The sequence below is a fragment of the Mesoplodon mirus genome, assembly GCF_964341445.2.
Source record: "Mesoplodon mirus genome assembly, chromosome: 4".
Taxonomy (NCBI): Eukaryota; Metazoa; Chordata; class Mammalia; order Artiodactyla; family Ziphiidae; genus Mesoplodon; species Mesoplodon mirus.
The window spans coordinates 83,068,427-83,082,808 of record NC_138979.1 but is presented as its reverse complement, the minus strand read 5'-3'; the positions used below and the strand labels follow the sequence as shown (position 1 = coordinate 83,082,808).

Genomic DNA, 14,382 nt, shown 5'->3' with positions numbered 1-14,382 from the left:
CTTGTTGATCCATCATCTCTTTCTCATGCACAGGCTTTCCAGCTTCCCTCCCCATCTTTTCCCTCTGTCTTTCACATACATCTTCTTTAATCCCATTCTTCCTTACCCTCTCTTGAGTCTTGCCTAGGTAACCTAGGAGAATCTCTTCTTTACTTCATTTTACTTAAACAAAATATACTTTAAAACATGGGTGATAAGAATATGAGGAAAACTAATGAATTCATATCATGGACAAAGAAAAGCACACATTTTGAAATGGAATTAAAGGTAGTGCCATATCCAACAACACCATCTTAAAAATGTTTAAAACTCCTCATAAAACAATAAGACAAAGAACCAAACAGAAAAACAATACAAAGACTATGAACAGGCAATTCACAAAAAAATACAAAATGGTGCTCAAGCTCTCTAGACATTAGAGAAATGCAAGCTCAAACAACATAGAAATATCATTTCACATCCAACCAGATTGGCCAAAATAAAAGTCTGCCAGTTGTAGGTACTGGTGAGGATATGGTGATGCAGGAGCTCGCATCATCTGCCGATGGACGGTACATCCATTTTGGGAAGTAATTTGGCAACATCCAGTAAATGTAAAAATGTGCTCACTTTATGAATTAGCAATTCCCTTCTTGGTATATAGCCTGGTGATACACACAAGTACAATTAAAGATGTTCCTTGCAGCACTGTTTGTAACAGACAGAAATTGGAAATAACCCAAATGACTTAACAGTGGAACAGATTAGATATATTCAAAAATGAAATACCATATAAGAGTTAGAAGTCAATAATCTAGATCCACGTGTTTCAATATCCTGTCTGGATCCCCCAAATATGATGCTGAGGAGAATAAAGCAAGTTACAGAATGAGATACACTGTATAGTACCACTTAAATAAACTAAAAACAAAAAAAATTTTTAATATTGTTTATATATAAGATAGTTATAAAACATTGGCTACATACACACTGAATTCATGATAGTGTTTGTCTTGGGGAGGAAGGAAGAGGAATGGGATTAGGCAGGGAAACAGGGGAATTTAACTTTAACTATAATGGTTTATTTCTTCAAAACTGAAAAATAGTCTAAAGTAATATGACAAAATGTTACTTTTTTTTCCATCTTGAGTAATGGGCACATAGGTGTTGGTTATGTTATCCATGTTAGTGTGTTCTTTTTTAAAACCCAAATTCTAATTCCTTCAAAGTTCCCTGCATTTGCTTATCTTTTAAAACAAATATAAAACAATTTTCAATTAGATTTTATTATCTTATATCCCAGTTAAAAAACAGCATTTTCTCCTTTGCTGTAATGAAAATCGATATTTTAGGCATGAATGGGCAACACAGGGTGGTGGATTTGCTTGAGAACTTGCCACTAATTCTGATCTACAAAAATGACCAACTAGTACACCGTGGACAGAACTTGCTTTCAAGTTGCATTTTTCCTGTTCCTTTCCTCCCCATCAGTTCCATCACCCTATAGAGAATTGAACAATGGGAAAGGTACAATCACTTTTACACAGATTTTGGCAATATTCAAGTTCTCAGGCCAGTGTTTGAGATTTAAAAGACAACTGCAATTGAGGAATCATAAAAGCAGAAGTAATATTTAAAATGCACTTCCAGTAAACAACTTTTCATACAAATCCACTTTAGTTAACTGAGACATGTCCCCAAACCCACAACCCAGCTGAAAATTTTAATATACTTTATTAACATGGTCACAAGTCTTAGAGATAAACAGTTTGCATGGATGTCTGCTTAACTTACTCAAGTACCTACTTGCAAACCACTCTACTTGTTACCAGGCTGTCCTGGACTCAGTTCATGGCAATGGTTTTAGTGGTATACGTGGGTAATTTAGAAACGTCCGCCCCACTGTCATCAGCCAAAGTCATGTGGTTAAAACCTCTGTTTTGGAAAACAGACAATTACTGAGAACTTAAGAATCAAAGACAAATCTAATACACTTTCAAGCTCTCTGCCACAAACTATACCATGTTGTTAGGGAGATCAAATAATTATTTGGCCTTTTATTTATTTTTCAAAAAGATTTCCTGACAGCAGTAATATACTTTCATTCTATAAAGTTCTTCAAAAAGGTCTTGGCACAGTGGTTTATGGGAACAGAGCTGACCCTTAATTAGACTCCTCTGAACTTAAAAGCAAACAGCCCAGCCTTCAACTTCTTTTCTTGCTACAAGGAGGCATCAAATAAAAGGATATGAAGGAAAACACATGACTGGGAGCTATCACCTATCTGCTGCTGCATTTTTTTTAACCTCTGCCACCAGATCTTTGGTGAACTGTTATATACTATACACTCTCTTTCAGCAGAAAAATCAAACAACGCGTTAGAGAGACTGGCTTAAGAAAATCAGCATTAAGAAGGGAAAGAGGAGTGGCCATGCCAAATTGAAATTACAGCATGGCATATTCCAGGCCTCCCTGTTAAGGGAAGGATTCACCTTGAGTTGTGTTGGGGACCTGAAGGAAGGGCTCTTCTGCCACTTCAGTCCAGTGGGCGATGTGCTGAAGAGCTCCTCCTAGAGACAGGCCTGAGCAGCAAAATCCATCTGGGGAAAATTCTCTGACCCTTCTTAAGCATAAACATTGGAGAGTTTTTTAACTTTAAGGAGAGAAAGGTGCAACTGCTTCCTATTGTGTCAACCCTAACCCAGAAAACTCAAACAAAACAACAAAAACAACAAAAAACATTTAAATACCAACAATTTAGAAATACACGCTCCAAAATTATTTCCACAACTTCTTGTTTAAATTCTTTGGGGAGTGTGAGACACTGCCTGGTCTGGACTGATAGAGTGTAGATACAAAAGCCTTGTAAGATATTCTTGGTAGTTAGTGTAATAACCACAATGCTGATGTACAGGACAAGAGGAAAGCCACAAATGAGCGAAATCATCTTAGCTGAAGTGCTCACCTAGCAGCAGTTTTCAGAAGAATACTGGTAAACAAACAAAAACCAAAATGAAAGTACTCTGTTTGGATAAGAACTGACTTTATTGCTTAGGCTCTTTCACCTTCCTTTTCCCTAAATGAACTTCTTTTCCTTAATCAGTTATATGTATTTTACTATCTAAGCAATGAATTCTAAATATGAGAAAACTGCCTATCTAGAGAGCTGTCTTCCCGGATAAAATCTAAAGTTGAATCCAATCGTCACACACATTCTAAACTCTTATGTTTCCTACTTAGATTGCAGCTGGTCCACTTGTTTTTTAATCAAGAGAACCAACCTACCACAAAAGTACTCAGAAGCTGCTAACACAACAGAAAATAAATACACAATAATCTCAATATCACTTTACATCTGTTTAAAGCAAACAAAACAGAACCACTGGCAAGATCCAAAAAACCCTGAACAGAACGGATTCCATACTCTGAAAGACTCCCCACACCAAGCATTCCAAAGACCAAATTATTTGTGGCAGCTGGAAAGAACAGCTGATTATTCAAGGGAAGCTTTACATAACTACAAGAAGAACTGGAAAGACGCTCTTCTTTCTTCATTAAAGTCACTGAAATCCTAAAATAAGGGTAGAGTTTTCGCTGAGTTTAAAAACAAACAAACAAACCACACACACAACCCTGTCAAGTTTCTCATAACTTAAATTACTCTGAAGCAGTCCCGACAAGGGGCTTCAGCCCCTGCTCTCACCATTTGTCTTTTCCAGGAGTAGGACTGCAGGGGAGCTACAGGGAGGCTTCACTCCTGCCCCCTGCTAGTTCTAGCATCTGTGATCCTGACCATTTCCACCTAAAGGGACTCAGCTTTCACCACGACTATGACTTCAGACCGCTCCAGGTGTGTTCTACCGGGGTCAAGAGATGCTGATTTGTTTTAAAAATTCTATCCTGCTGCATCTCTTAATATTTGCATGCAAAAGATATATTAAAGTGAATAAAGACATTTGAAAAACAGGCGAAGATCAACATCAGCCATCGTCACACATAACCATGACGAACCATGCGGCTGATCTCTCTAAACCACGAGTCAAAACTGACTGAGCAGCCACTTGGGGTCTGAGGCTCCAGGGTCAGCAAACAGGGTTAATGTTAAACCAAAAAAAGGGAAGCTAAGAGCACAAGGGTTTCCCGGGAGTTAAATGAACTGGAGGGATGCTATGTTTCCTGAGACCCCTGGGAAGATCCTGGACATGAGAAGGGATGAGGGAGGGGGGAAAAGAGATTCTGAGTCCCCAGATTACTCATATTTTCCACTTCCTGCCAAGGTTACAGATGGTGCTTCACACACACAAACATGCACTGCAGGCACTGTTCTTCAGGAAGCTGGAGAGAACCAGCCCATTACTTTTGTTCCTTTGGGAAGATTACTACATGTTGTTCCTTTGCTTTCAAGCCCTGATTTTTTTCCCTCTTTTTTTTAAGTGGTAGGCAGCACCCTGTCAACAAACAGACCTTAATGCCACCACTAAATGTCGAGCTTATTTCAACATTACCTCTGGAGCGGACTGCAAAGGTATAGTTGAGATAGGGAGCCCCTAAGATTCTGAGGTGGGGTGGTATTTAAACTAAAAATGTATTTTTGCACCTTAGGTGCATAGTAGAGTAATAATCAGGCCCTATCAAACAGTTCCTTTTTGCCGTCTGATTCTTTCAGTTTATTTATTTATTTTAAATTTTATTAAAAAAAATTTTTTTGGCCACACCACACGGCATGTGGGATCTTAGTTCCCCAACCAGGGATTGAACCCACGTCCCCTGCACTGGAAGCACAGAGTCTTAACCACTGGACCTCCAGGGAAGTCCCTTAATTCTTTCAGTTTAAACTGAAAAACATTAACTTTTCTTGCTTGTTTTGCTAAGCGGGTAGAACTAAGATAATTTGTGACATTTTCAGTTTGATCAAGTGATTTCCATAAATCAAAGAACTGCTGGCAGAGGACATGATGACTATACTTCCTCCCCCAGACTGATTCTCCAAACAGAAAAGATTCTTGTGATGACACACTGGACTCCATGAAATAATCTGCTTCCAAAAGAAATAGACACCTGAGGTGACTTAACATTAAAAATTACAAATTAAACCAAAATACCCCATCCTACTTATTATAAACACTGTTAGCATAAAACTAGTAGTCGACCTATTTTACTGATTTTCTACTTTTAAAAAGTCTTAAATAAAATATTGTTATATTGTGTGCTATCAAATATGTAAAATATTTAGTATAGATATTTGAACTATAATTTTAACATTTACTTTCGAAGTCAATAAAAGAGAAAATGAAGTTGTTTTGATGGATCCAAAAATGAGAAATCAGGTGCATATTATAATTGGAATTCACATAACTACCTCAGTATCTAATTTATGTCTGTATTTAGTTTTGCATACATAACATAGAGAATATCCTCATTTTCATAGATGAGCTGGTACAAATATTAGCAATTTAAAAAAATGGCTTGCCTTGCAATTATATTACGTTCTTCAATTAATTCGAGATGGAAGGAAAAATCCAAACAAGTAGGTAGACTGACAGCTACAGTTAATATGCTGATGTTAAAATTTGGTTACACTTTTGAGCATGTATATTGTTAAGTGCGTTTTAAATTAGTTTAAATCCAAAAATCTGGAACTTCCAAAACACCAGTTCCACAAAAAACATTCTGAAAACCACTGTCCTATCTACCAAACTATTTAATTACTACACAGATGTGTGGCTGAGTTGTTTAGCCTACAATTCTCAAACCTTTTTTTTAATTTTATTTTTTGCTGCGTTGGGTCTTTGTTGCTGCGTGCGGGCTTTCCTCTAGTTGCGGCGAGCAGGGGCTACTCTTCGTTGCAGTGTGTGGGCTTCTCATTGTGGTGCCTTCTCTTGTTGCGGAGCACGGGGCTCTAGGCGCACGGGCTCAGTAGCTGTGGCGCACGGGCTTAGTTGCTCCGCGGCATGTGGGATCTTCCTGGACCAGGGCTTGAACCCGTGTCCCCTGCATTGGCAGGCGGATTCTTAACCACTGCACCACCAGGGAAGCCCTCAAACCTCTTAAGTCTGTTTTTTCCTCATCAGTACTAGACCCCACACAAGTGATTCTCCATGGGTTGCTCTGGTATCCTTGGGCCATAGAAGTTTTCAAAAGGTACCCCAGGTGTCCTCTCCAGGGGGAGTTCTGCCAAAAGCTATACTGACAGCATAAAGCAGTTCAACAGTCTGAGGTGCCCTAGCTGTATTTCATCATGAAGTGAGTCCAATAAAAGAGAATTTCTATTTATGTTTCATAGGAAAAGGTATGAAAAAAACAAAACTGGGTTTAGGATGCCTGGTTAAAAGAGGTGTGTTCGGGGGCTTCCCTGGTGGCGCAGTGGTAGAGAGTCCGCCTGCCGATGCAGGGGACAAGGGTTCGTGCCCCAGTCCAGGAAGATCCCACGTGCCGCGGAGCGGCTGGGCCCGTGAGCCATGGCCGCTGAGCCTGCGTGTCCGGAGCCTGTGCTCCGCAACGGGAGAGGCCACAACAGTGAGAGGCCCACGTACCGCAAAAAAAAAAAAAAAAAGAGGTGTGTTCTCCTACATCATAGTGGGCATTTTTGCTACCTGACAAATCAATCATATGTCAGTTGCAGGTTCAGTAGTCACTGTAGTCTAACACAGACTAACGATACAGTCAAGGAGAGTATAATTCAACTCTTTTAACCTGGAAATAATGTATACTCAAAAATCAATGACAATGATAAGATGTTTCATACACTGACATACATTAGACTTTTTCCAGCCTGCATTTAAATTGAAAAGTTATCTGGAGCTAGTTATGGAAAGCGTCATCCACTCACCATAACCACAGACCTATGGTCCTCTATAGCACAAAGAAAAGGATTCTTTGGGTCCTCAAACAAGATTTTCTCTCTCTTTTGTCCCTAAACCTTCTGATAATATTTCACTTCACATCTCAGAACTGAGAGTTGGTGGAATCAACGATGCTGCTTCTTATTCATGCTGGTGCTATACAGAGCAACTCTCCGTAGGTCTTCTGTCAGGCTGACTGCTTTCCAGAGATCATTTTGCTCTTTGTCATTAAGTTCTTCATTCAACATCAACATATTTTGCTCTTTCATGAGAGACCAGCTGACAACCAGAAAAACCTCTGAAACTACCAGTGATCTGATGTTTACATTTTTTTTTTTACTCAGAGAAGCAATATTTAAGTACAGTCTTAAAAAATTCAAACACAAAAGTATAAAATAAAAACTTAGTCCCCTTCAATCTCTCCTCTCCTAACCTCTTTTTCAAATTGTTAACAGTTTGGTGTATATCCTTTTAGATATTCTTATACATCTACGTGAACAATTACTGTTTACTTATCTGCTTTCTATAAATTGGGATCATGCATACAGTTCTATTTATTGCCTCTCAACTTATCAAAATGTCTTGGAAATCTGTCTGTACTTGCAGAGCTATCCCAGTGGCTGGCAAACCGTGGCCTGGGGGCCAAAGTCAGCCCACATCTGTTTCGTAAATACAGACTTATTGGAACACAGTCACATTCACATTTGTGTCTTGTCTATGGCTGCTTTTGTGCTGCAAGAGCTGGGTAGGGTAGTCACCACAGACACCTAATAGTCTGCAGAGCCTAATGTACTTACTACCAGTTCCTTCACAGAAAAAGCTTGCCGACCTTTGATCTATTCTATTTTTACAATTGGCCTAATATTCCACCTGATGAATATATATTTTACTGTCGGATATTTAGTTCCTTTAAAATTTTCCACAATATGAATAATGCTGCAATGAGTAAGTACCAAGGATTATACCTTGAGAACTCTTCTTTATTTCTTTCTTTATTTTTTGGCTGCGCTGGGTCTTTGCTGCGTGCGGGCTTTCTCTAGTTGCGGCGAACGGGCTACTCTTCATTGTGGTGCGCAGGCTTCTCACTGCGGTGGTCTCTCTTGTTGCAGAGCATGGGCCCTCAGCGCGTGGGCTTCAGTAGTTGTTGCTCACGGGCTCTAGAGCACAGGCTCAGTAGTTGTGGCGCATGGGTTCAGTTGCTCTGTGGCATGTGGGATCTTCCGGGACCAGGGCTTGAACCCATGTCCCTTGCATTGGCAGGCAGATTCTTAACCACTGCACCACCAGGGAAGTCCCGAGAACTCTTCTTATAAGCCACTGTGTAATAAGCAACTTGAGAAAGGTGCCTCTAATTATATATTCCAACCACTAAGAAGAAAGGATCATCATGTGATGTGATAGAGGTGCTAAATATGGCTACAATGGCAATCAGATTACAATATATAAATGCATCAAATTAATGCTTTGCATTAAGCTTACACAATGTTACATGTCAAATATATTCAGTTTTAAGAAAAAGAGCATGAGAAAGGAGCCTGGCACATTCGGCTGCTCAATGAATATTTGTTGATGAACTGCTTTTGAATGAACCACAGTGCCTTGCAGAGTTCAGGCAACTGATCTTTGCTGAGTAACTGAAGATAAGAAACTCAAATGCATACTTACTGGCAGTTAAATGTAAAAAATAAATCCAGTCTGAAGTCATCAAGATCTCCTAGAATATTCACCCAGCTCTCTCCCTACTGAAGCAGAGGACAGAGTCGAAGCCATTTTCTCTTTTATATATATAATAAATATAAATCAGAACAACCCACTGAGGACACAGAACACTGAAGTATGTGAAAATCTCCATGAAGATTCTTCAAGAACTACTTTCATTCTTGAAGTTTTATTCAGTTATTTTTCAAACCTACCCCTTGGTTGTGTAGTACACTGAGCAGTAGAGAGCATCCCCCTCAACTGGGGACAGGATGTGTGGTCTCAGGGCACATAGCGGGAGCTGGAACCCCTAAATAAAGCCAACAGCTTTAAACTAAAGACCATAACAGCCATGCTGAAGGGCCTGGAAAAAGTCCACCTACTGGCCCTGCAGAAGCAGCAAGGAAACCTGCCCTCCCCAGCACCCTGAGTGAGAATTCTGTAACACATATGAATCCAGGATCCAAATTTACACCATTCATATCTCCTGGAACCCTGAGTTAAGAAATCTTCTCTAGAGGTTTAATGGAATCCCAGTCTAGGAATGATGAAACCCTGAGGGATCCAGCTGAAACAAATGCAGAACTGCTGCATCACAGGGTCACTGTGACAAAACAGGGAATCTAGAGGTTCCCACGGGAGGGAAGAATGTCTTATAAAGCTGAAGCTGAACTTACCAAAAAAAAAAAAAACAAACCCAGATACCATGTAAGGAAGCAAACTGCTCTGAAGAAGCCTTAGCAACTGCACAGGGAAGAGATGTTGAGAGTTATTAGAAGTCCCTAATGGAAAGAACAGAATCTATACTGCTCGGGGATTTTCTTTTCTGCATGCTCAGTTATGCATTAGTTTTCTAAAAAATATATTTTATTGAAAATACATATTTAAAAATTACGTTTTATAGCAGAAAGCAGGTGTTCAGTCTGCTGTACTGATGAAGTTCCTTGAATATTAATTTCATGCTGCCAGTCAAGAAATATGATCTTTCTCTATTCTTCTCTGAGACCAGTACTCCCAAAATGGAGATCAGGCACTTTGCAGGAGGGATGCACAAAATGATTCTTTGAAATAGAGGAGGAAATTTTTACAGCTCCCACTTATATTGACTTAAAAGAGAAATGGAGTTAATATATAGACTGAAAAATGGGTGGCTCACTCAGCCTTAATGTTAGGTGGCTTCCTGTTATGTTTGATCCTAGAGGATTCTGGAAGGAAGAAGAGGCCCTCAGAAGGTAGGTCAGGGATGTGTAACAGTGGCACCCTTCCTCGTTCGTTTACTTTCAGCATCTTGTGATGAATGGAAATTTACAGGTGCTCAATAAAGTAAACTTATAAATTATATTTAGTTTCAACTAAAATAAAATGAAAAAGAGACAAATTCCTGCAAAGAAACTGTGCATCTAGGACTATATTAAGAAGACTAATAACTAACCAGCAAACAAGAAAAAGGCAAACCTGACTTCTCATTCCTAGAATGAGCTCCTTGTAATTACAGTATAGGACATGTATGTAATTTTTTACACACATACACATACCCCGTGTGAGTAGACTAAGTATGTTTTAATGATAGATAAATGTACTAAAAAGTGCTTGGTGACTACTGCCCTAGACAACCAAGTTATTGTAGTACTGAGAAGCTGTCTGTGTCCAGTGGCTAAGAAACTAAACTGGTGACTGGTGTCCTAAGAATGAGTCCTATTAGAACCTGGGCTCCAGAGTAATATGCTGGGGGGATATTGAACAGTGACAGTCTCGAGGTCACATGAAATGTATTATTACTATGCTGGAGTCGTTATCATCGTCCTGGTAAGTCACACATGAAGGAGGACATAAATGTGTGGATATCTGCACACGAGGATGAAAAAAGAGATGAGAGTTCCCTGGAAGTTTTCTTTAAAAAAAAAAAAATAGGACAGTAAAACAAATATGGCTGTAGACGATATTGGGGTATAATATATCCATAAGAGGCATTTTATAAGCACGTGAGTGTTAACGCCAGTCGTTTAAAAAGTCACAACAGCTGCAGCGTGGATAAGATAGGCTGTGTGCCAGGTGTCACTCCACTCTTTCTCTAAATATCAAGGAAGCAAGTGAGTGGAAATTATTACTGCAGTAACTTTGACTCTGCTCAAATAAAGTTTTAAACATTTCAAATTTCAGCAAGTTAACTATTTTGAGTAACAGATCACTTGGGATACTTCACATAAGTGACTGAAATCAAGACAATGTCATGACATCATGGTCTGAGAAGTGCTTCTTGGAGTCTGAGTTAGTCACTATTTGGTCTGAATTGGTTACAGGTATGACAAGATCCGAATCACCTCAGCCTCTAGTGGACCTTCACACTGGCCACTTCTGACCACAAGCAGTCTCCTTCATTTTCCTTGGTGTGCACTATGAATATTATTACTTTCTATCTGTGTGCAACCACAAAATTTTGAGATGTAGTGCCTCAGAGCAAGGATCTGCAAATTAACGGCGTGTGGGCCAAATCTGGCCTGTAACCTATTTTTGTATGGCCCGTGAACTACAAAGGGTTTTTACATTTTTAAATGGTTGAAAAAATAGAAAAGGTTAATATTCCATGACACATGAAAGTTACATGAAATTCAAATTTCACTGCCCATAAATGAAGTTTTACTGGAACACAGCCATACTCATTGGTTTATGTATTATCCATGGCTGCTTTTGCACTACAGCAGCAGAGTTCAGTAGTGTGGCAGAGACTGTATTGCCCATGAAGTCTAAGAAGTCTGCTATATAGACAGAAAAAGTTAGCCATCCTCTGTCTCAGAGCATACTGTCAAAACCAGGAACCACCTGCAGTTAACAGACTTGGCTTTAAGGTGGTAGTAAGCAGGTCAGCAAGAGGTCAATACGGAATGTCTCTGCACGCGAAGGTACTCTCCCTCTCCCTTGGCAGCTTCCATGACTTGACGCTGGTCAATGGCTGAAGCATACACCAAAGTACTAGAGTAAAAAATGAGCATATATGACCTGACAAGGGACTGCTGGGTAGCTTGAGGGTTTGAGGTTATGAGACTGTTTTCATGCTGACATGGACTTCTGGAATAAGGTAGTGGCTTAGGGACAACAGGACAGAATATTTAAAATTGGGCTGTCTGAAAAAGTTATAGGCTGTATGTTATATATCTAGAGTTAATTTCTTCAATGCTATTTAAAGAAAGATAGAAAAAGGGCTACTTCTGCACATAAACGAGGAACAGATTAGAGGTGGGAAGGACAGGAAACTAGAAATGAGTTTTTCTGAGCCAAGAGCATTCCATCACACAGGAAGAAGCACGCCTCTTACTTGCACAAGTATAGGCGTCTTTGTTGGTGAAAGGCTTCGTGCACTGGCTACAGCTGATGGGACCCACGATAGGGATGGAACTGAAAGTGTGCCCGTTCAGAGTCTTCTTGTCCTTCTCCTTCTCCTTGGCATCTTTCTCCTTCTCCTTAATTTTATCTTTCTCCTTTTCCTTTTCCTGCCAAAGAAAACAATCGACAGTTAACTGAAGGCCTTCAGTTAACACTAGAAGGCCTTCCCTTCTGGAAGGGTACCCAGCTGGCATGTGGTCAACAGTGGCTGGTGAATGTTTTGGATGAAAATTCGGAACACCGTCCTGGACAAAATCTTTTTTTATTAAGCTGTGGGCATTTGAGCTACGTTAGAAAAAACTTAAGAGGACTGGGAAGGCTAAACAGTTCTGTCAGTGGCTTATTCACTGGTTATTTATGCCAACAGACACATTCATTGCCCAATGACCAGCACCAGAGAAAGAGGCTTCTGGTGCTGGAGGAGGAGTCCACAGTGGCCGTGAATCCTCCTCAGATAGCCACAGCTCGGCCCACGGGGGAAGCTGGCAATGAGTTCAGGGCCAGCTGCAGGCAGGAAGCAGAAGAAAGGATGGTGACAGTTCTGGGACCAGCCTGAGGGAGAGGAAAGATGACGGGGCAGCATCAAAAATGACTCGAGGGCTTCCCTGGTGGCACAGTGGTTGAGAGTCTGCCTGCTGATGCGGGGGACATGGGTTCGTGCCCCGGTCCGGGAAGATCCCACATGCCGCGGAGCGGCTGGGCCCGTGAGCCATGGCCGCTGAGCCTGCGCGTCCGGAGCCTGTGCTCCGCAACGGGAGAGGCCACAACAGGGAGAGGCCTGCGTACTGCAAAAAAAAAAAAAAGACTAAAGAAAAAAAAAAACACACTCAAGGGTGCCCTCTGACTGCCTCCCAGCCATCACATATCCCCACATGAGGGCACGTCTCTGATGTTTCCTCCCTTACTCTGGCCAGAAATATTAACTATCCCCCCACATATACATTTTCTGTTCTTACTAATTAGAATTTCAAGGTTCATAGATATTAACTTTGGCCCAATTTTCAAATTGGGGGAGGAGGGATTTAAACCCTAAAAATTTAAAGAAATACTAATGAGTGCTAGATCCTTAATAAAATACCCAAAGCAGCCAGGGACATTTCAGATACACACTACTGTCAGGACACGAGGGCTGCGGGGTCTAACTATATGCTCTCCACAAGAGGTCCTTCACAAACATGGTTAGGCACACGCTCGGCTGGTTAACCAATACCAAATGAATAATTCTCTTTCAAACTAACTGGACCATGAACTACAATTCACAGAGGTAGGTAGAATGCATTTAATAGTTGTCATCACCACTAGCCTTGGGGTACCCATTTTCCAGGGCATACAATACTACTGTTGTAATCTAAAAAAATTCCTGGAAAATAGGCACCCCAAAGTCAGTGATCCTGACAACTACCAAATGCCTTACATTTTGAATCAATGCCTTCTACGTACATTATTTCATCTGATTCAATAATTCTGAGGTGAGTAGGGTGGGCATTATGCTTCCCATGTTCTAACTGAAAAGAGCAAGATAATAAATAGCAGTTAAAAGTTTGAACAGTTACTGTGTGCCAAGCACTGTAGTATACAATTGACATGAATTTTCTCATACATTGGGTACAACCCAATGAACTAAGTACCAGCTATGATCTCCATTTCACATTTGAGGAGACTGAGGCTTAGAGATGTCTCATACTGTACTGGAGGCCACACACCAGTAACTGCCCAAGCTGGAATTAAGTTCCAGATCTGCCAACTCTAAAGCTCAGCTCTCATTCACTACACTCTACTGCAAAGGGCTGGAGAGGTCTGTTGACTCACAGAAGGTCACACAGCAAATGATCTGCAGTTAAAATCAGAACCCAGGTCTTCTGACTTCCTATTCAGAACCCATCTGCTATACTGAAATGGTGAATATTTGCTAAGTCTATGATTCATGTAAACTCCTTTGTTAACTGAATGAATATCATAAAACTCTAGGAGCCAAATTGCTACACTTTAGAACCATAAAAAATAATGGAGAGGAAGGGAGAAAAACAAACTACTTCACTTTACAAAACAGGAAACTGCTCTGAGTGAAAATTCGTAACTGCTAAAGTATGCAAAACTAATAAAAATAATAAAAATTGAGTTTTTCTAATAATTTCTTTCTTTTAACTAAATTTTGCTAAAGGCTTCTTCATACATAAAAGGTTAAACTGAAAAGCACCTGACATTTTGCTCAAGAAAGCTAAAAAAAAAGCATGCTGTAAGAGTTAAGAAAATCTTCTATGGGGACTTCCCTGGTGGCGCAGTGGTTAAGAATCCACCTGCCAATGCAGAGGACACGGGTTTCAGCCCTGGTCCAGGAAGATCCCACATGCCATGGAGCAACAAAGCCTGTGCACCACAACTACTGAGCCTGCGCTCTAGAGCCCGTGAGCCACAACTACTGAGCCCACGTGCCACAACTACTGAAGCCCACGCACCTAGAGCCTGTGCTCCGCAACAAGAG

General features: G+C 40.5%; 1 protein-coding gene across 9 annotated transcripts in view; it reads right to left on the bottom strand.

Annotated features, from left to right (window-relative positions):
• AKAP13 (A-kinase anchoring protein 13) overlaps positions 1-14,382 on the bottom strand; it is a 369,334-nt gene that overhangs the window by 45,643 nt on the left and 309,309 nt on the right. For all 9 annotated transcript variants that reach the window (XM_082618886.1, XM_082618888.1, XM_082618887.1 and 6 more), the window contains one exon: positions 11,833-12,007. In XM_082618886.1, the coding sequence (XP_082475012.1) occupies positions 11,833-12,007 (175 nt within the window). The remainder of the gene's footprint in view (positions 1-11,832; positions 12,008-14,382) is intronic.